General features: G+C 47.7%; 1 protein-coding gene across 1 annotated transcript in view; it reads left to right on the top strand.

Moving 5' to 3' along the window:
- The first annotated feature begins 8,454 nt into the window (after nt 1-8,454).
- SP1 (Sp1 transcription factor) overlaps nt 8,455-22,154 on the top strand; it is a 34,195-nt gene continuing 20,495 nt past the window's right edge. The window contains exons 1-3 of the mRNA XM_033221909.1: nt 8,455-8,602; nt 9,945-10,102; nt 10,398-11,910. Of these exons, the coding sequence (XP_033077800.1) occupies nt 8,596-8,602; nt 9,945-10,102; nt 10,398-11,910 (1,678 nt within the window). The 5' untranslated portion in view covers nt 8,455-8,595. The remainder of the gene's footprint in view (nt 8,603-9,944; nt 10,103-10,397; nt 11,911-22,154) is intronic.

The following is a 22,154-nucleotide window of genomic DNA, read 5'->3' as shown; positions in this document are numbered from 1 at the left end:
GCGGGCAGTGGTGCGGAAAACCCCTCTTGGAGACAGAAGTCTGTGGTGCTCCTGTCCTCTCCCTCCTTCTTCTCTCCACTATTTTCCTGGCCATACCAAGAAGGAACTAACATGGTGTTCCAGGGCCTTTCCCCTACAGGAGCCACCCACTCGCCCAGTTTTTCTCCCTGGGGGCAGTGAAGGCTTCCGGAAGAAGCGTTGAGAAGTCAGGTGTCAGGCCTCCAAGAACTTCAGCTAGCTTCTCAGGCTCGAGGGAGGGAGGGCAAAGCAGGAAGGAGGGGTTTGCGGCTGGGGAGAGCCACAGGGCCCACCCCTAACCGGAAACTGGGGGTGGAGAGGCCCCAGCCCAGCCCACGCCAGTCTTCCAGCTCCGGGCTGGGCCTGAGGCCGGCAAGCCCCACCCCATTCCTCTGGGCACCTCGTGGCCCGGGCGGGTTTGTTTACGAATCCGGCTCCCTCCTCCTCCAGCCCGGCCCTCCGCCCGCCCCCAGGGTGGCCCCAGTTCCGTGGGAGGGGGAAACAGAGCCAGCCCCTGGACCTCTGCCCTCCTCTCACCTCCCCTTCCTTTCCTTCCTCCAGCCTCTGCCGTGAATGCCCAGGGAGAGCAGGTCCTTTTCCCACACCTGTCTGGGCCGTGCTCCTTTTCTGGGAATGGGGTAGTGTCCCTTTCTTCTCACCTCTGGACTCTGGAGAATTCTCAGGGCTACTTGTCTCAGGAGAGGAAGGAGAAAAGGAAACTGCTTCACTTTTGGTTAAAAGAGGAACTTTTTTTTTTTTTTTTTTATGCTGAGCTGGGCCGGACGTGGTGGCCCCACGCCTGTAATCCCAGCACTTTGAGAGGCCGAGGCGGGAGAACCACTTGAGGTCAGGAGTTTGAGACCAGCCTGGCCAACGTGGTGAAACCCTCTGTACTAAAAACACAAACATTAGCGGGACGTCGTGGCATGTGCCTGTAATCCCAGCTACTCGGGAGTCTGAGGCAGGAGAATCACTTGAACCTTGGAGGCAGTAAATGGAGATCGTGCCACTGCAGTCCAGCCTGTGCAACAGATAGAGACTCCATCTCAAAAAAGAAAAAAAAAAATCTAAATGCTTAGCTGCCAGGCAGGACCACATCACACTTGGAGTGCAGGGGTCTGGGTGTGTGTAGGTACCACAGGGGTTAGATGACATTAAGCACGCCTTCCTCAGGGGTGTGGCAAGCCTAGGCTCCCTGAGGAGGCTTAGGGGTTTGGGTATTTGGGGAAGGGAAGGGAAATGTTTTAATTATGTGTTTGTTCCAAACTGGAATCCCTAGGGGTCAGATTTAAATGTTCAGGAAAGCTCTATGTTTGATCTACTTGGGGTATAAGCCCATTTCTGACCCTCCTCAGTTCCCTGAGCCTTCCTTCTCCAGTTCGCAAGAAAGCAGATGGATTGTGAAACTTCCAGTCTCTCAGCAATCTCTCTTTCTCTTCCTCACCATGCCTCCAACTACTATTGGTTTTATTTGGTAAAGGATCTTCCAGCTCCAGAGACCATCAACTGGGCTTACTGTCAAGGAATATTAAAAAAGGTTGAGCCAGAGTTCAGCTCCAACAATAACTAAATTGTGTTCCTGACCATACCTCCCAGCCCTCAAACAAAAACTCTCATTTTACAACCAGCCTTGCTCCTTCAGGGCCTTCAAGACCACCAGAGCCACAGACTCTGCAGAACTGAATGAACGTCTTCCTAGTATTACTAGGTGCAGCCCAGGCAGGGATGAATCACAGTGCTTCTCAAATGAGGAAACAAAGACACAGCAAAGGTACAGAATGAGTCATTTTAAATAGTGTTAATAATAATAAAGAATATTGGCCGGGCGCAGTGGCTCATATCTGTAATCCCAGCACTTTGGGAGGCCGAGGTGGGCGGATCGCCTGAGATCGGGAGTTGGAGACCAGCCTGACCAACATGGAGAAACCCCATCTCTACTAAAAATACAAAATTAGCCGGGCATGGTAGCGCATGCCTGTAATCCCAGCTGCTTAGGAGGCTGAGGCAGGAGAATCGCTTGAACCTGGGAGGTGGAGGTTGTGGTGAGCCGAGATTACGCCATTGCACTTCAGCCTGGGCAACAAGAGCGAAACTGTCTCAAACAAACAAACACAAAAAAGATTATCAGCAACCAGTTAGCAGCAGCCAGTCCTGAATTTCTCACAAGTTCTGGGCTTGCCAACCAGGAAGAAGTCCGTCTTGTTTCAGTTTCTTTTTGGATCAATTTCTTGCCTTGCCAGGGTTCTTAAAAGACTTCGGGGGCTGTATGCGGTGTTCCCTCCAGTTTCTATAGTCCGAATTGCACTGAATGATCTTAGCCTGCTTATCACAAGCTTCTGATGTGAAAAGTCTAGGCTTGTTTTCTTGTTCAGAGAGGTAGAAAGTAAGAGTTTAGAAGACTGCGAGACTTCACTATTTTGTCAAAAGACTCTTTTTTTCTAGCCTCCTTTATCCTAGAGTAGGCAGGACAGGTAAAGAAATTTCAGTTAGTCCACTTTGTACTTAGCTGTAGTTTAGGTTTGATGGAGTTTCGCTCTTGTTGCTCAGGCTGGAGTGCAATGGCGCAATGTCAGCTCACTGCAACCTCCACCTCCATGGTTCAAGCGATTCTTCTGCCTCAGGCTCCTTTATAGCTGGGTTTACAAGGCATGCGCCATCATGCCTGGGTAATTTTTGTGTTTTTAGTAGAGGTGGGGTTTCTCCATGTTGGTCAGGCTGGTCTTGAACCGCCAACCTCAGGTGATCTGCCTGCCTCAGCCGACCAAAGTGCTGGGATTACAGGCATGAGCCACCTCGCCCGGCCTGTAAAATGTTCTTAATTATCAGATTGCTAAATAGGAGACTGAAAAAAGCTGAGGATTGGGTTGAAAATCAGCAAGAGGCCCAGCGCGGTGGCTCACGCCTGCAATCCCAGCACTGTGGGAGGCTGAGGCACGCCAATCACTTGAGGTCAGGAGTTTGAGACCAGCCTGGCCAACATGGAGAAACCCCCATCTCTACTAAAAATACCAAAGTTAGCCAGGGGTGGTGGCATATGCCTGTAGTTCCAGCTACTTGGGAGGCTGAAGTGGGAGAATCACTTGAACCTGGGAGACGGAGGTTGCAGTGAACCAAGATCCTGCCACTGCACTCTACCCTGAGCGACAGAGTGAGATTCCATCACACACACACAAAAAAAAAAAAAATCAGGAAGAGTGATTTAACTTTTATAAGGCACCCAAATGAAAGCTGAGAATCAATCTTAGTATTATATCTGGAGACTATTCAGGATGGTCAGGATTAGGCTTCCCCTCCCATTTAACAAAAATGTTACTGGGACTCAACTATATTCCAGGCCCTGAGAATCCAAAGTGAAAAGGCATCATCCCTGCCCTCAAATCGCTTAATCTAGTCGGGGAGACAGGATACTCAGATACCTCTAATGGAGGCAAATAAAAGGAGCACAGTGGCCAGGGTATTCAATAACTGAGGGAGGTAGGAAAGGCTTCATAGAAGTCATTCTTATGAAAAATAGGAATTTGGCCGGGTGCACTGGGTCACGCCTGTAATCCCAGCACTTTGGGAGGCCAAAGCAGGCGCATCATGAGGTCAAGAGATCAAGACCATCCTGGCCAACGTGGTGAAACCCTGTCTCTACTAAAAATACCTAAATTAGCTGGGCGTGGTGGCATGTGCCTGTAGTCCCAGCTACTTGGGAGGCTGAAGCAGGAGAATCGCTTGAGCCCAGGAGGGGGAGGTTGCAGTGAGCCAAGATCACGCCACTGCACTCCAGCCTGGCAACAGAGCAAGACTCCGTCTCAAACAAAAAAAAAAAAAAAAAAAAAAAAAGAAAGAAAAAGATACGAATTTTAAGTGGGGCATGGTGGCTCATGCCTGTAATCTCAGCACTTTGGGATTGAGTTTAGGAGTTCAAGACCAACTGGGCCACATAATGAGATCTCATCTCAACAAAACATCAAAAAGTTAACCAGGTAGCCAGGCGCAGTGTCTCACACCTGTAATCCCAGCACTCTGGGAGGCTGAGGCGGGCAGATCACCTCAGGTCAGGAGTTCAAGATCAGCCTGGCCAACATGGTGAAACCCCGTCTCTACTAAAAATACAAAAATTAGCCAGGCATGGTGGCACATGTCTGTAGTCCCAGCTACAAGGGACGCTGAGGCAGAAAGAATTGCTTGAATCTGAGAGGCAGAGGTTGCAGTGAGCCAAAATCGTACCACTGCACTCCAGCCTGGGAAACAGGACAAGACTGCGTCTTAGGAAAAAAAAAAAATTGCTGGGCACAGTGGCTCACACCTGTAATCCCAGCACTTTGGGAGGTCGAGGTGGGCAGAGGATCACCTGAGGTCAGGAGTTTGTTTGAGATCAGCCTGGCCGACATGATGAAACCTCATCTCTACTAAAATACAAAATTTAGCTGGGCATGGTGGTACGCGCCTGTAATCCCAGCTACTCGGGAGGCTGAGGCAGGAGAATCACTTGAACCTGGGAGGCAGGGGTTGCAGTGAGCTAAGATTGCACCACTGCACTCAGCCTTGGAGACAGAGTGAGAGTCTCAGAAAGAAAAAAAAAAGACACTGCGTGCGTGCATGTGAGGGATCTGAATAGCCTTGATATAAGTTTGGGTTTTTTGTGTTTTTTTCAGTCTAAAGGAAATTTGTTTAGGTTTTTACAGAGCAATTGGACAAGATGGATCATGTCATTCATTTGCTCTCAGGAACTATCAATAAACTAGTATACCTCTAGGGTATTCCTCACTAGCCACATGCTGAATTATGTTCTTCTGGAGGAGCAGAGGCGAAAGAATTGTGAAAAGGATGATGGCTTTTGAATTTCTGAATCTAGGTCTTTTTCCCAAAAGATTCCCAAAATTGGGAATCTAATTCCCAATTCAGATGTAGACTAGGGCTATGGAAAAAACACAGACTTTGGAACTAAACAGAACAGTCATAATTTAACCAAAATATCTGAGCCTCAGTTTTCTCATCTGTAAAAGGGGACAACTATCTCTTAAATTGGTAGGAATAATTAAATTAGATAAATATGTGAAATGTTTAGAATACTCCTCCACGGCGTTAGTTTCTCTCCCTACTTCCATCCCCAAGCAAGTTTAGGTATGGACAGTTGCTGAATGCACTAAACAGCTATTAAAATCTTCAGAGCTTGATTTACGAAAGATGAGTAATGCAGTTTCTTCCTTCCAGGAAATTTCTCCCTTTCTGGAAGTTTCTTTTCCCCAGTTTCTTCTCTTGGTGTTTTTGTTTTGTTTTATTTTCTTTGAAACTGAATCTTGCTCTGTTGCTCAGGCTGGAGTGCAGTGGCATGATCCCTGGTTACTGCAACCTCCGCCTCCCGGGTTCAAGCGATTTTCCTGCTTCAGCCTTTTGAGTAACTGGGACTATATAGAGGCATGCGCCACCACGGCCGACTAATTTTTGTATTTTTCGTAGAGACGGTGTTTCACCATGTTGGCCAGGCTGGTCTCAAACTCCTGACCTCAAGTATCTGCTTGCCTCTGCCTCCCAAAGCGCTGGGATTACAGGCGTGAGCCACCGCGCCCGGCCTTCTTGGTTTGTTTTAAACTGGGTTTAGGGACTAATCACTTGAAAGAGCTACTTAAAAACAGGTTTAAGGTGGAAGTCTAGGAATCTGCCTTTTTTGAAAAAGAACCCAGAGGATTCTGAGAGTGACATTTCGTTTTGAGAAACCTTGATATAGTGAGAGATGCAATTATTTGTCATATAATCTGATAATTTTTTTTTTGAGACGGAGTCTCGCTCTGTCGCCCAGGCTGGAGTGCAGTCGCGCCATCTCGGCTCACTGCAAGCTCCGCCTCCCGGGTTCACGCCATTCTCCTGCCTCAGCCTCCCGAGTAGCTGGGACTACAGGCGCCGGCCACCTCGCCCGGCTAGTTTTTCGTAATTTTTAGTAGAGATGGGGTTTCACCGTGTTAGCCCGGATGGTCTCGATCTCATGACCTCATGATCTGCCCATCTCGGCCTCCCAAAGTGGTGGGATTACAGGCTTGAGCCACCGCGCCTTTCTGATAAATTTCATAATAAAGGTATATAAGAGGATGATGCCATTTGAGCTGTCCTGGGAGTAGGGGTAGGATTTTTTTTTTTTTTTCAGGAGCTAGACAGTAAAGATTAAAAAGCATTTATATATTTACTTGCTTTGGGGACGAGGTCTCACTCTGTTGTCCTGCCTGGAGTGCAGTGGCAGGATTTGGGCTCACTGCAGCCTCAACCTCCTGGGCTCAAGCGATCCTTGGACCCCAGCCTCCTGAGTAGCTGGGACTACTGGCGTACGTCACCACGTCTAGCTAATTTTTGTTATTTTTTTGTGGAGACGGGGTTTCACCATGTTGCCCATGGCTGGTCTTGAACCCCCAGGCTCAAGCGATCCGCCCGCCTCGGCCTCTCATAGTGCTGAGATTACAGGCCTGAGCTACTGCGCCCGGCAGCATTAATTCACTGAAGAATTTACAGAAAACTTTTTGTGGAACTATTCTGGGTTGGAATCTAACACTTACGACTCATTTGCTTTGTGACCTCGGTTAAGTCACTTCTCGGCCTGAATGTCTTCAATTATAAAATACATAATATAGCTAATACTTTTTTTTTTTTTGAGACGGAGTCTCGCTCTGTCGCCCGGGCTGGAGTGCAGTGGCCGGATCTCAGCTCACTGCAAGCTCCGCCTCCCGGGTTTACCGCCATTCTCCTGCCTCAGCCTCCAAGTAGCTGGGACTACAGGCGCCCGCCACCTCGCCCGGCTAGTTTTTTTTTGTATTTTTTAGTAGAGACGGGGTTTCACCGTGTTAGCCAGGATGGTCTCGATCTCCTGACCTCGTGATCCGCCCGCCTCGGCCTCCCAAAGTGCTGGGATTACAGGCTTGAGCCACCGCGCCCGGCCAATATAGCTAATACTTAATAAAATCTTCCTGATAAGGATGACACGAAATACCAACTGCCTCCCTGACTTAGGCAGTCAGCAATCACTTCACCTTTTTACCTGTCTAAAGCAGCAGAGGCCTCAGTTCTTAACTCCAAAAGGCTTAAAATAATATAGGAGAATTCAGATTTTAAAACATGAGAACATATAAGCAAGCGACAACATTTAAGATACAAATACTGAAGGACATGACCTCATCGTGTCATTGATAAGCTATCAAGGCCGGCTCCATCAAAACACGGATAAAGAGGAGGCCAGAAATCCAGGTGCTTGCAGTCAAGTTTAACCTTCGTGATTGCAAAAAGCAGGAGCTAAGCTATCTTGCTTTATGCATAGGCGGTATTTACTATTAACTGGGAAAAATGAAAGTGACTTATCCGCACTTTAGCCTCAAAGCTTGAAAAGTTAACCAGTCGTAAGTGGTTAGCGCCTTTGTCTGGCGGAACTTAACAAAATGGCGTTTTCTGGAATCTTACGGAGACTCTGCATATTGGTCAGCTCAGTTTTAACTTATTTGGTGGGCGCTGTCCCCAAATCTCGTTCCGGCTGCAGTCGCAGGGCTTGCAGCGACATTGAGGCATCTGCCCGCCTGTCCGCCCACCCGGGAAACGGATAAGATTTGAGAGGTATTTCATAGGGTCAGTTAAATGAAGACTCAAACAAATCCTAGTGTTGATGCGGAACTGCGCGCCAAATGCCTTGGCTCTGACACCTGTTGAGCTGCAGGACTCCACTAAAGCGTCCCACCTACTGACTGTAACAACGTCCCCTGAGGTGGGCCAATATGGCGACGGTCTCCTCTTGGCACAGCCCTCTTCCCTCCCTCATGATGGGCGGCTCCGGTAACGCCCATTGGCCAACTAGGAGGCGGTGCCAGGCTTACTTCGTTCCCTCATTGGATTGAATAACTGAGGGAGCCGCCAATTCTCCTCTGCCACTCCAAGTTTCCGCCCTCAGAGTTAATCCGGCGTTTAATTGGCTTTTAATTCACGTCAATATGCGTCCTTTCCTGTCTCTTTTCAGTCTTAATCCAATCATAACTTTCCTGGCTGCCCGCCTGATTTCTGATTGGTTTTAATCAGCTTCAGCCTATCCTATTCCTGTCTACTTCTTACCTCTCCTCCCACTAGGATTTTGCCCAAGCATATCCCGGATTCTAGTTGGCCGTTGTTCTGTCATTCCTATCAAAGCTTTCCCTATCCCGACGTCTCAGGGAGCCCGCCTGCCGGTTAACTGGTTTCCTTCCAAGCCAATAATCCCCAGCTCCCGCCCATCTTCACTTCCTGCATCCTTCATTGGCTTTTAACACTGAGAGGGCGGTCTTTTTGGGCGGACACCAGGCACGCAACTTAGTCTTACACGCCTTAAGAGAGCAAGCAAGTCTTGCCATTGGAAAATCTCACCGTCTTTCTTCTGCAAGTCCCTCCTTTCCCCCTCCCTCATTGGGCGGGGCAGCAGAGAAGGGGCGGGGCCTAGGTTGGGCTTGTGGCGCGCTGCTCCCTCCTCCTCACCCCCCCCTCCCTGTCCGGTCCGGGTTCGCTTGCCTCGTCAGCGTCCGCGTTTTTCCCGGCCCCCCCCAACCCCCCCGGACAGGACCCCCTTGAGCTTGTCCCTCAGCTGCCACCATGAGCGGTAAGGATGAGTCCACTCCAAGCTTAGGGGTGGGAGGCGAGTGAGGGGGCGCGCGCGAGGGCCGACCGGGCGATCCCCGCCGTGAGGGGGGGCGGGCGGGAGGCGGCGGCGGCGGCCTAGGTCCCGCCCGGGGCGGAGGGAAGGGAGGGAGACGGGGCAGTGGCGGGGCCTCCGAGGAGGAGGGGGATGGGCCGCCCGCCCCGGGGGAGGGGGCAGCGTGGCCTCGCCCGCCCCCTGCCCGCCCCGGCCACGGGGGACGGGCCTTACCCCCCACTACTCGGCCGCCCGCCTGAGGCTCCTCCCGCCGGGGGCTGGAGCCGCGGGGGCGGCCCGAGCAGTGAAGGCCCCGCCCGGGCCAACCGCTTGTCTGGTCCGCCCTCTGGTCGCCGCCTGCTCCGGGGCCCTCCTCCCCCCACTTTCCGTAGATTTCCCTTCCCCCCGCCCCACCGTCCCGCCCTTTCCACGCCCCTCACCCCGAAACCGCCCTTTCCCTCAGGGCCCGCCCTCCGCCCCGAAATCTCCTGACTACTAACCAGTAGACCCCTTTAGTTCCTTAGTAGTATTCACAAATGTTTTCCTACTCACACTTTTTATTTCTTTTTCTCCTCTTCTCTTGTTACTTTTAACACTTGGATTTTTGTTTCTTTATCTCTCTTTTTTTTTTGAGAGGGAGTTTCGCTCTTGTCGCCCAGGCTGGAGTGCAATGGTGCGACCTCGGCTCACTGCTACCTCCCGGATTCAAGCGATTCTCCTGCCTCAGCCTCCGGGAGTAGCTGGGATTACAGGCATGCGCCACCACACACGGCTAATTTTGTATTTTTAGTGGGGACGGGGTTTCTCCTTGTTGGTCAGGCTGGTCTCAAACTCCTGACCCCAGGTGATCCTCCTGCCTCAGCGTCTCAAAGTGCTGGGATTACAGGCATGACCACCGCGCCCGGCCTCTCCGTCTCTTTTAACCTTTATTTTAGCAAGCTTTCCATCCACCCACATGTGGTTTTTTGCCTTACCTGTTCGTTTTTCCCTTAGGATACTTTTTTTATTTTGAAACTCTTTCAACATGACTACCTTCCTTCACATTTCCTATCCCCAAAGCACTTTTTGAATGTTTTCTTAGTTTAATTTTGTGTAAGGGAGAATTGAGGTCCACTTTTGGCACCATTGAGCCTAGTTCATGTCCTGCATGCCCTGCAGCTCCCCTCTGCCCTCCAATCCATTTTCTTTATACTGGCGCCTTTTGCCTTCCTGTTAGTCATTGCTATTTCATCATAGCCTCCTTTTATCCTTCCTACTTCATCTCTTTTCTTCCCTCAAGTTTAAGTTGTTTGTTTTTTAATTGTTTTAGAGCAAGATCACTCCATGGATGAAATGACAGCTGTGGTGAAGATTGAAAAAGGAGTTGGTGGCAATAATGGGGGCAGTGGTAATGGTGGTGGTGCCTTTTCACAGGCTCGAAGTAGCAGCACAGGCAGTAACAGCAGCAGTGGAGCAGGAGGAGGGCAGGTAAGTGATAATGATAGAGTGGGGAAGATGTTGAGAGGATGTAAATACTCTTAGACAGTTGCCTTACTCTTCATAGAAAGCTTTTTAGGGAGCTTATCAAAACCATTTTATAGATAAGAAGTAAGAGTATGGAGATCCCCAAAGACAGGAGTTTCAGCAATACAGATAGGTCAGCTTTTTGTTTCTGTTTTTTGCTCCTTGTCTGCACTACGTTGCTGTTTATTTGTTGTATACTGCCCCCTAGGCTGGCAGCTGGGTGTCACTAACTCCTTTCCTCTCCCTTATTTTTGGCCAGGAGTCCCAGCCATCCCCTTTGGCTCTGCTGGCAGCAACTTGCAGCAGAATTGAGTCACCCAATGAGAACAGCAACAACTCCCAGGGCCCGAGTCAGTCAGGGGGAACAGGTGAGCTTGACCTCACAGCCACACAACTTTCACAGGGTGCCAATGGCTGGCAGATCATCTCTTCCTCCTCTGGGGCTACCCCTACCTCAAAGGAACAGAGTGGCAGCAGTACCAATGGCAGCAATGGCAGTGAGTCTTCCAAGAATCGCACAGTCTCTGGTGGGCAGTATGTTGTGGCTGCCACTCCTAACTTACAGAACCAGCAAGTTCTGACAGGACTACCTGGAGTGATGCCTAATATTCAGTATCAAGTAATCCCACAGTTCCAGACCGTTGATGGGCAACAGCTGCAGTTTGCTGCCACTGGGGCCCAAGTGCAGCAGGATGGTTCTGGTCAAATACAGATCATACCAGGTGCAAACCAACAGATTATCACAAATCGAGGAAGTGGAGGCAACATCATTGCTGCTATGCCAAACCTACTCCAGCAGGCTGTCCCCCTCCAAGGCCTGGCTAATAATGTACTCTCAGGACAGACTCAGTATGTGACCAATGTACCAGTGGCCCTGAATGGGAACATCACATTGCTACCTGTCAACAGCGTTTCTGCAGCTACCTTGACTCCCAGCTCTCAGGCAGTCACCATCAGCAGCTCTGGGTCCCAGGAGAGCGGCTCACAGCCTGTCACCTCAGGGACTACCATCAGTTCTGCCAGCTTGGTGTCATCACAAGCCAGTTCCAGCTCCTTTTTTACCAATGCCAATAGCTACTCAACTACTACTACCACCAGCAACATGGGAATTATGAACTTTACTACCAGTGGATCATCAGGGACCAACTCTCAAGGCCAGACACCCCAGAGGGTCAGTGGGCTACAGGGGTCTGATGCTCTGAACATCCAGCAAAACCAGACATCTGGAGGCTCACTGCAAGCAGGTCAGCAAAAAGAAGGAGAGCAAAACCAGCAGACACAGCAGCAACAAATTCTTATCCAGCCTCAGCTAGTTCAAGGGGGACAGGCCCTCCAGGCCCTCCAAGCAGCACCATTGTCAGGGCAGACCTTTACAACTCAAGCTATCTCCCAAGAAACCCTCCAGAACCTCCAGCTTCAGGCTGTTCCAAACTCTGGTCCCATCATCATCCGGACACCAACAGTGGGGCCCAACGGACAGGTCAGTTGGCAGACTCTACAGCTGCAGAACCTCCAAGTTCAGAACCCACAAGCCCAGACAATCACCTTAGCCCCAATGCAGGGTGTTTCTTTGGGACAGACCAGCAGCAGCAGCACCACTCTTACACCCATTGCCTCAGCTGCTTCCATTCCTGCTGGCACAGTCACTGTGAATGCTGCTCAACTCTCCTCCATGCCAGGCCTCCAGACCATTAACCTCAGTGCATTGGGTACTTCAGGAATCCAGGTGCACCCAATTCAAGGCCTGCCATTGGCTATAGCAAATGCCCCAGGTAAGCTTTCCGATCTTTTGCTTTTATTGGGAACCAACCCTAGCATCTTAGCTGAAACTTGAGTCGAAATAAGGGAATAGAGCCTTTTGAGATAACACTTTCTTGAGGGCTAGTCATTTAGGCAAATAAATTTGAGAAATAGAGATTCTGTTTAAGTAATTTGGAACTGAAGTAAAGGAAACTTCTCCAGTTAGTTTGATGAGAAAGGAGCACTTCTGGGCAATATTTTGGAGTCTGTGTACTACTCAGTGTTTTTGGTGCTGCAGAATAAGGGTTGACAAACTTTTTCTGTAAAGGGCCAGATAGTAAATATTTTAGGCATTGTGGGCCTCATGTTGTCACGTTTTCTTTTCTTTTTTTTTTGAGATGGAGTCTTGCTCTGTTACCCAGGCTGGAGTGCAGTGACACAGTCTCGGCTCACTGCAACCTCTGCCTCTCAGGTTCAAGCGATTCTCCTGCCTCACCTTCTTGAGTAGCTGGGATTGCAGACAAACGCCACCACGCCCAGCTAATTTTTGTATTTGTAGGAGAGACGGGGTTTCTCTGTGTTGGCCAGGCTGGTCTCGACCTCCTGACCTCAGGTGATCCACCTGCCTCGGCCTCCCAAAGTGCTGGGATTACAGGTATGAGCCACTGCACCCAGCCACATTTTCTTTTTTGTATGTTTTTTTCCACACCCCTTTAAAAATGTAAAACCATTTTTAGCTCTAAGGCCTTCTTTGACCTGTAGGCCAACTCCTCCATAGGATAAAAATTGATTATGGGCCAGGCACGGTGGCTCACTCCTGTAATTCAGGCACTTTGAGAAGAGGAGGCAGGTGGATGGGTAGAGTGCAGGAGTTCAAGACCAGCCTGGGCAACATGGCGAAACCCTGTCCAACAAAAATCACAAAAATTGGCCAGACATGCCTATGGTCCCAGCTACTCGGGAGGCTAAGGCATGAGAATCTCTTGAATCCGGGAGGCAGAGGTTGCAGTGAGCCAAAATTGCACCACTGCACTCCAGCCTGGGCTACAGAGTGAGACTCTGAAAAAAAAAAAATAAAATGTAGTCAGGCGGCTGAGCACGGTGGCTCATGCCTGTAATCCCAGCACTTTGGGAGGCCGAGGTGGGTGGATCACCTGAGGTCAGGAGTTCATGACTAGCATGGCCAACATGGCAAAACCCCTTCTCTACTAAAAATACAAACAATTAGTCGGGCGTGGTGATGCGCACCTGTAGTCCCAGCCACTCAGGAAGCTGAGGCCAAGAATTGCTTGAACCTGGGAGGCAGAGGCTACAGTGAGCCGAAATCACATCATTGCACTCCAGCCTGGTTGACAGAGCAAGACCCTGTCTCAAAAAATAAAAATAAAAAATTTGATTATGAGCCGGGTGCGGTGGCTCATGCCTATAATCCCAGCACTTTGGGAGGCCAAGGTGGACGGATCATGAAGTCAGGAGTTCAAGACCAGCGTGATCAATATGGTGAACCCCGTCTCTACTAAAAATACGAAAATTAGCTAGACGTGGTGGCACAAACCTGTAGTCCCAGCTACTCGGGAGGCTGAGGCAGGAGAATCTCTCGAACCTGGGAGGCAGAGGTTGCAGTGAGCCAAGATCGTGCCACTGCACTCCAGCCTGAGCGACAGAGCAAGACTCCACTCCAAAAAAAAAAAAAAAATTGATAATGAATTTTGCCCGTTTGTAGAACACAGATTATTATCAGGTATTTCTTGTGAACTGTAACTCCTAATTGAAGGGAAAATGATCTAATGGGTTGCTTTTCAACAAAATAAGTTCCCTGGTTAGTATTAACGAGAATATCCCACACTGAGCGTGCTGGTTAATCAGGGTTGAATTTTTCTTAACTCCTAGTTATCTTAAAAACAAAATCCCATAGCTTCCCTTCACACTAACATATGAGTGTCCTAGGTGATTCTGGTATTTCCTAGGTAGCAGTCTAACTTCCGAGTCTGCTTTGAAAGTACTGTGTATGGTTAGGAAGGGAGGAGAGAGAACGGGAGTGGGGTAGGTTGGGATCTGGAATGGAGTGGGGGATGTGGGATTGAGAAGAGTTAGGAATGAGGAGAGCATTGAAGGGAAAAATAATCTGGGAAGAATATTGAATCGGTGGACCATAATGTTCAGGGTCTTTCATTTTGAACTAAATGTTTCACTATTAATTTGAAATTAAAACAGTAAGCAGGTGTAAGTCTATGTAGACCGTGTCTTTTTTTTTTTTTTTTCCGTTTTTGAGACTGAGTCTTGCTCTGTTGCCCAGGCTGTAGTGGAGTGGTGCAATCTCTGCTCACTGCAACCTCCCCGTCCTGGGTTCCAGTGATTCTGCTGCCTCAGCCTCCCAAGTAGCTGGGATTACAGGCGCAAGCCGCCATGCCTGCCTAATTTTTGTATGTTTAGTAGAGATGGGGTTTCACTGTGTTTACCAGTCTGGTCTTGAACTCCTGACCTCAAGTGATCCGCCTGCCTCAGCCTCCCAAAGTGCTGGGATTATAGGTGTGAGCCAGCACGACCAGCCTGACTGTAACATTTTAAATTCCGTTGTATGGAGCTGATCTTTAATAAAGCACAATAAAAGGATATACGCACATTTTTGTATTCTGGCACAATTACACAAATATGGAAAATAGTTAAATGTCACCAAATAATATCACGCAACTTCTAGTTCTTTTTTTTTTTTCTTTTTCTTTTTCTTTTTCTTTTTTGGGACTGAGTCTTGCCTGTCTCCCAGGCTGGAGTGCAGTGGTGTGATCTTGGCTCACTGCAACCTCTGCCTCCCGGGTTCAAGCAATTCTCCTGCCTCAGCCTCCCGAGTAGCTGGGATTACAGGCGCACGCCACCATGCCTACTAATTTTTTGTATCTTTTTTAGTAGAGGCGGGGTTTCACCATGTTGGCCAGGCTGGTCCCGAACTCCTGACTTTGTGATCTGCCCGCCTTGGCTTCCCAAAGTGCTGGGATTACAGGCGTGAGCCACCGCGCCTGACCACTTCTAGTTCTTTTGGCATATATATGTGGGTTTATAAATTGTTTACTTTTGTTACCAAGTTCTCATTCCATTAGACTGATTCTTACATAAGTGAGGGTAACAAATAGGCAACCATATTTCCTGCCTCTTGCAGTTTTGGTAAATCTGGGGAAAAGTCTGCTTGAGTTCCCTGATTTTCTTACATTTCTGTGGTGTGTTTAGAAATACTGCATGTTGAGCTTTAACAAAACAGTAATTTTCTTAGTTAATTGAAATCTTAGAATTGAAAGTTAGAGCTGGAAGGGACTGAATTTATCTAGTACAACTGCCTTATTTTCTAGACGAGGAAATTGAGGTACAGAGAATCACTTAATGAGATAACAGCCAGAGCTGGGGCTAGTTCTACTAGTCTAGGGTGTAACCTGTTTTAACTAGGGACTTGAAAAATTCTTTAGATTGTTAAAAATGTATTCGAAAAGGTGTTTTTGCTTTACGATTTAATGCTCTAGAACTGACAGGTGTTTTATAAACTAAACATTTATGGGAGTAGAAATGGGAAAAGTTTTATAAAAACTGAGCTCTACAGCATAGAAAATTAGACACTTCTGGGCAACCTACACCATCATGTTTGTTTTCTTTTTCTTTTTTTTTTTTTTTTTGAGACAGGAGTCTGGCTTTGTCGCCCAGGCTAGAGTGCAGTGGTGCAATCTTGGCTCACTGCAAGCTCCGCCTCCCGGGTTCATGCCATTCTCCTGCCTCAGCCTCCAAGTAGCTGGGACTTCAGGCGTGCACCACCACGCCGGGCTAATTTTTTGTATTTTTAGTAGAGACGGGGTTTCACCGTGTTCGCCAGGATGGTCTCAATCTCCTGACCTCATGATCCACCCACCTTGGCCTCCCAAAGTGCTGGGATTACAGGCGTGAGCCACCGCGCTGGGCCTCATGTTTGTTTTCCATTTGCTCTTAGATTTTTTTTTTTTTTTTTTTTTTTTTGAGGTGGAGTCTCGCTCTGTTGCCCGGACTGGAGTGCAGTGGCCGGATCTCAGCTCACTGCAAGCTCCGCCTCCCGGGTTTACGCCATTCTCCTGCCTCAGCCTCCCGAGTAGCTGGGACTACAGGCGCCCGCCATCTCGCCCGGCTAGTTTTTGTATTTTTAGTAGAGACGGGGTTTCACCGTGTTAGCCAGGATGGTCTCGATCTCCTGACCTCGTGATCCGCCCGTCTCGACCTCCCAAAGTGCTGGGATTACAGGCTTGAGCCACCGCGCCCGGCCTATTTGCTCTTAGATTGAAGTACCCAGTTTTGCTCTTCTTCAAAGCAAAATGGATTATTCCTGTTAGTAATTTGGATCCTTGCAATTCTAAAAGGCTTATAACTTAGGCTTTAGAGAAAAGATATGATGCATTCTCATAGATAAATCATGCTCTGGGGAAGTCTGCTATTTAATATGTCATAGGCTAGTGCTACCTAGTTGTTACTGATGGTCTTTGAGCTGAAGAAAATGCATGTGTTTCTGTAAGGTAACAGGAGCTTGACATTCATTAATGAGATAATGAGGCATTGACAGGCTGTTTTGTGAGAGCTGAGATTGTTCGCTTCATTAATAGGGGTTTTTGAAGATCCAAACTTCCTCCTTTCTGGCAAGTAATAATTGTGTAGTATTTCCCCTTTAATTTATATGACTTTATCCTTCATGAAAGAAAAAAATTACTTCCCAGAAGCTCACTGCTTTTTCAGATTTTGCCTTCCTGCTATAAAGTATCTTGTTTTGGCCAGGCATAGTGGCTCATGCCTGTAATCCCAGCATTTTGGGAGGCCAAGGCGGGCAGATCTCTTGAGCCCAAGAGTTCAACACCAGCCTGGGCAACATAGGGATCCCCCATCGCTACAAAAGATATGAAAATTACCTGAGCATGGTAGCACACACCTATAGTCCCAGCTACTTGGGAGGCTGAGGTAGGAGGATCGCCTGAGCCCGGGACATTGTGGACACAGTGAGCCATGATCACGCCACAGCACTCCAGCCTGGGTGGTAGGGTGAGTCCCTGGCAAAAAAAAAAAAAAAAAAAAGGTGTCTCATTTTACCCCCTTCTCTGATAGTTATTTTATTGTAAAATTTAACCTTTTTGTAATATGTTCAACTTCTTAATGGTATGATGTAGAAAGAACATTGGATGTGAAATGTTGTAATGTACGTGTATATGTCACTGTACAAAATGATTGTGGGAGATTGCAGCTTCCATGGTATTTACTTAGTCTGTTTACATTTATTATTTATTTTTTAATGATTTTTTTCTTTTTCTTTTTTTGGAGGCAGAGTTTTGTTCTTATTGCCCAGGGTGGAGTCCAATGGCGCAATCTTGGCTCACTGCAACCTCCGCCTCCTGGGTTCAAGCGATTCTCCTGCCTCAGCCTCCCAAGTAACGCCCACCACCACACCTGGCTAATTTTTGTATTTTTCGTAGAGTTGTACCATGTTGGCCAGGCTGGTCTTGAACTCCTGACCTCAGGTGATCTGCCTGCTTCGGCCTCCCAAAGTGCTGGGATTATAGGCATGAGCCTCTGTGCCCAGCTGCTGATTTTTGTATTTTTAGTAGAGACTGGGTTTCCCCATGTTGGCCAGGATGGTCTTGATCTCCTGGCCTCCCAAAATGCTGGGATTACAGATGTGAGCTTTTTTTTTTTTTCTTGACACCCCTCTTTCTTTATCAGCAGCCTTTCCTTTCATTTTGTAGTCATATTCTTCCAGATCTTTATTTTATTTTATTTTATTTATTTATTTATTTTGAGATAGAGTCTTGCTTTGTCACCCAGGTTGGAGTGCAGTGGTGCGGTCTTGGCTCACTGCAACCTCCATCTCCTGGGTTCATGCAGTTCTCCTGCCTCAGCCTGCCGAGTAGCTGGAATTACAGACATGCGTCACCATGCCTGGCTAATTTTTGTATTTTTAGTAGAGACAGGGTTTCACCATATTGGTTAGGCTGGTCTTGAACTCCTTACCTCGGCTGGGCGCGGTGGCTCAAGCCTGTAATCCCAGCACTTTGGGAGGCCGAGACGGGCGGATCACAAGGTCAGGAGATCGAGACCATCCTGGCTAACATGGTGAAACCCCGTCTCTACTAAAAAATACAAAAAACTAGCCGGGTGAGGTGGTGGGCGCCTGTAGTCCCAGCTACTCGGGAGGCTGAGGCAGGAGAATGGCGTGAACCCGGGAGGCGGAGCTTGCAGTGAGCTGAGATCCGGCCACTGCACTCCAGCCCGGGCGACAGAGCGAGACTCCGTCTCAAAAAAAAAAAAAAAAAAAAAAAAAAAGAACTCCTTACCTCAAGTGATCCACCCACCTCAACCTCCCAAAGTGCTGGATTACAGGCGTGAGCCACTATGCCCGGCCTATTTTATTTTATTTTTTATTTAAAGCCTCAGATGTTTTTCTTAGCCACTGCTGAATCCTGAAACTCTTGCCACAGGTTGAGGGGGAGTTGACTTTTAAAGATTAAGTTTGGATGACTTCTTGTGAGTTCTGTCTAATAAAGAGTGCAGGACTGGGCTTTGGCAGGAGAATGGAACATATTTCCTTGATGGGTATAATTCACTCACGAACCAAATTTCAGGTACTAAAAATAACGATTTCACATCTGCTGGGTTTTATTGGGGTCAGGAAAATGTCTTCTCTTTTTTTTTTTTTTTTTTTTTGAGGCGGAGTCTCGCTCTGTCGCCCGGACTGGAGTGCAGTGGCCGGATCTCAGCTCACTGCAAGCTCCGCCTCCCGGGTTTACGCCATTCTCCTGCCTCAGCCTCCCGAGTAGCTGGGACTACAGGCGCCCGCCACCTCGCCCGGCTAGTTTTTGTATTTTTAGTAGAGACGGGGTTTCACCGTGTTAGCCAGGATGGTCTCGATCTCCTGACCCCGTGATCCGCCCATCTCGGCCTCCCAAAGTACTGGGATTACAGGCTTGAGCCACCGCGCCCGGCCAGGAAAATGTCTTCTCTTAGAAGTTAAGTTGAATGTGATACCAGGGTTGGTTTGCCAAGGGTGTTACTAAACTTGGGGTCAGATTGCTGAGATCTAATTTGTTAAAAAGTTGTGTTTTAGACCAGTAAATTTGGACATTAATGAAAAGTAGGTTTAAATGATTTAAATGTCTTACCAGTTATCATTTTTGTGCAAAAGGTCATATGAGAGAATTTTCTATTTTAAGATATTTTATCAAATATAATATTGAATGTTTCTGCATCTTTTGTCTTTACCTAGTATTATACTTGTTTCTTTTTATTTTATTTTATTTTTTTTGAGACGGAGTCTCCCTCTGTCACCCAGGCTGGAGTGCAGTGGTCGGATCTCAGCTCACTGCAAGCTCCGCCTCCTGGGTTCACGCCATTCTCCTGCCTCAGCCTCCCAAGTAGCTGGGAGTACAGGCGCCGGCCACCTTGCCCGGCTAGTTTTTTGTATTTTTTAGTAGAGACAGGGTTTCACCGTGTTAGCCAGGATGGTCTCGATCTCCTGACCTCGTGATCTGCCCGTCTCGGCCTCCCAAAGTGCTGGGATTACAGGCTTGAGCCACCGCGCCCGGCCTTGTTTCTCTTTTTAATTTAAAAATTTTATTTTCTACAGATATCAGCACAGAAAGATATACTTGGTTCGTAGGGTGTTTCGTGCTTTTTAAATAGTTATTTCAGTTTAAGTAGGAAAGATCTCATTTAAAATTTAAGTGCTTTGAGGGGGCCGGGCGCGGTGGCTCACGCTTATAATCCCAGCACTTTTCGAGTCCAAGTCAGGCGGATTGTCTGAGCTCAGGAGTTGGTGACCAGCCTGGGCAACACGGTGAAACCCCGTCTCTACTAAAATACAAAAAATTAGCTGGGCATGTCAGTGTGCGCCTGTAGTCCCAGCTAGTCGGGAGGCTGAGGCAGGAGAATTGCTTGAACCAGGGAGGCAGAGGTTGCCGTGAGCTGAGATTGCACCACTGCACTCCAGCCTGGGCAATAAAGCTAGATTCCGTCTCAAAAAAAAAAAAATCTAAGTGCTTTGATTGATTTGAAAATCAGTGGAATATGAGAAGACAGTCTTCAGACCTTTTCCATGGCTCCTATTTATTCATTCCAGTGGCTTTCTCTTTATGAATGACGTCATTGTTAAATCACGTTGCCTTGTGTAATGGGGCCATTTTAGTTCTTAATTAAATAACAAGAGTGCCTTCTGTTTCAGAAAAGTTTAGTATCTGTTATATCTCCCTTTCCCTTTGTTTCATTTTGTAAAGTAGCATGTAAACGTGCAACTAATAATTTAGTTCTGCTCATTACTTGCTTTGAAAATGTTTTAAAATGTAAGATGAACATCTGTAGAAAAACTTTATTACATAATGCTTTTTAAATTACTTATTGGGTGTCTGTCAACATTAGTGGATAATAGTTGAGTTTTTTTGTTTTACTATTTAATTGAAAAACAAGCACATTATTTTTCATATTTCCTACAGAAAGTGTTACAATAGTATTGTCCTTTTCTTTAACATTTAGCAATATACAGGGCCTGGTATACTAAAGGATTACTTTAAAATGTATTTGTCCACACCACGATATGACTGTATTGTCAGTACTGTGCTAGACTTTAAGTAAGAATTATTTCTCTTAGAAGACTGAGAAACTTTTAAGTAATTTCTTTCTTTTTTTTTCTTTTTTTTTGAGACGGAGTCTCGCCATGTCGCCCAGGCTGGAGTGCAGTGGCCGGATCTCAGCTCACTGCAAGCTCCGCCCCCCGGGTTCACGCTATTCTCCTGCCTCAGCCTCCCAAGTAGCTGGGACTACAGGCGCCCGCCCCCTCGCCCGGCTAGTTTTTTGTATTTTTTAGTAGAGACGGGATTTCACCGTATTAGCCAGGATGGTCTCGATCTCCTGACCTTGTGATCTGCCTGTCTCGGCCTCCCAAAGTGCTGGGCTTACAGGCTTGAGCCACCGCGCCCGGCCCTTTCTTTTTTTTTCTTTGAGACAGAGTCTAGCTCTGTTGCCAGGCTGGAGTGCAGTCTCCACCTCCCGGGTTTAAGTGATTCTCCTCCCTCAGCCTCCTGAGTAGCTGGGACTACAGGCACAGGCGCCACCAGACCCAGCTAATTTTTGTATTTTTAGTAGAGACGGGGTTTCACCATGTTGGCCAGGATGGTCTCAATCTCTTGACCTCATGATCCACCAGCCTCGGCCTCCCAAAGTGCTGGAATTATAGACGTGAACCACTGTGCCTGTCCTTTTTAAAAGTAATTTCAACTTTTATTTTGTTTGTTACATGATCCTGAGATTTGAGATACAAATGATCTTGTTCCCCGGATCCGGTCGTGAGCATAGCACCCAACAGTTAGTTTTTACAACCTTACCCTCAACCCTTCCCTATCTAGTAGTCCCCAGTGTCTGTTGTTGCCATCTTTATGTCCATGAATACTCAGTGTTTAGCTCCCACTTACAAGTGAGAACATGCGGTATTTTGTTTTCTGTTCCTCCATTTATTCACTTATGATAATGGCTTCCAGCTGCATCCAGATGCAAAATATATGATTTCATTCTTTTTTATGGCTATCCTGAAAAACGTTTCTGTAGAAACTTTCTTTTTTTTTTTTTTTTTTTTGAGACGGAGTCTCGCTCTGTCGCCCAGGCTGGAGTGCAGTGGCCGGATCTCAGCTCACTGCAAGCTCCGCCTCCGGGTTTACGCCATTCTCCTGCCTCAGCCTCCGAGTAGCTGGGACTACAGGCGCCCGCCATCTCGCCCGGCTAATTTTTGTATTTTTTTAGTAGAGACGGGGTTTCACCGTGTTAGCCAGGATGGTCTCGATCTCCTGACCTCGCGATCCGCCCGTCTCGGCCTCCCAAAGTGCTGGGATTACAGGCTTGAGCCACCGCGCCCGGCCTTCTGTAGAAACTTTCTAAGTGTATCTTTGAGTTGGTTGCAAATCTGTGCTGTAATTTGGATTTGTCCTTTTGTTCCAGTGTTTTTGGGACTCTGATTGGCTTGTGAAAATTGGGCAGTATGACTTGTTTGACAAGTTTGGATGTGCATATCTAATTTACTGTGAATCCTCCTTCTCACCTATATACAAAATAAATAATAATTTAACCACTTGGAAGAAGGAGTTTTTTGTTTGTTTTTTTGAGATGGAGCCATGCTCTTGTCACAGAGGCTGGAGTGCAGTGGCGCGATCTCAGCTCACTGCAACCTCTGCCTCCCGAGTTCAAGCAATTCTCCTGCCTCACCGTCCTAAGTAGCTGGGATTACAGGTGCCCACAACCACGCCCG

This window comes from Trachypithecus francoisi, unplaced genomic scaffold (genome assembly GCF_009764315.1).
Source record: "Trachypithecus francoisi isolate TF-2019V2 unplaced genomic scaffold, Tfra_2.0 Lachesis_group11, whole genome shotgun sequence".
Lineage (NCBI taxonomy): Eukaryota > Metazoa > Chordata > Mammalia > Primates > Cercopithecidae > Trachypithecus > Trachypithecus francoisi.
Note: the sequence above shows the minus strand (reverse complement) of the source record. Positions and strands in the feature narration are given on the sequence as shown.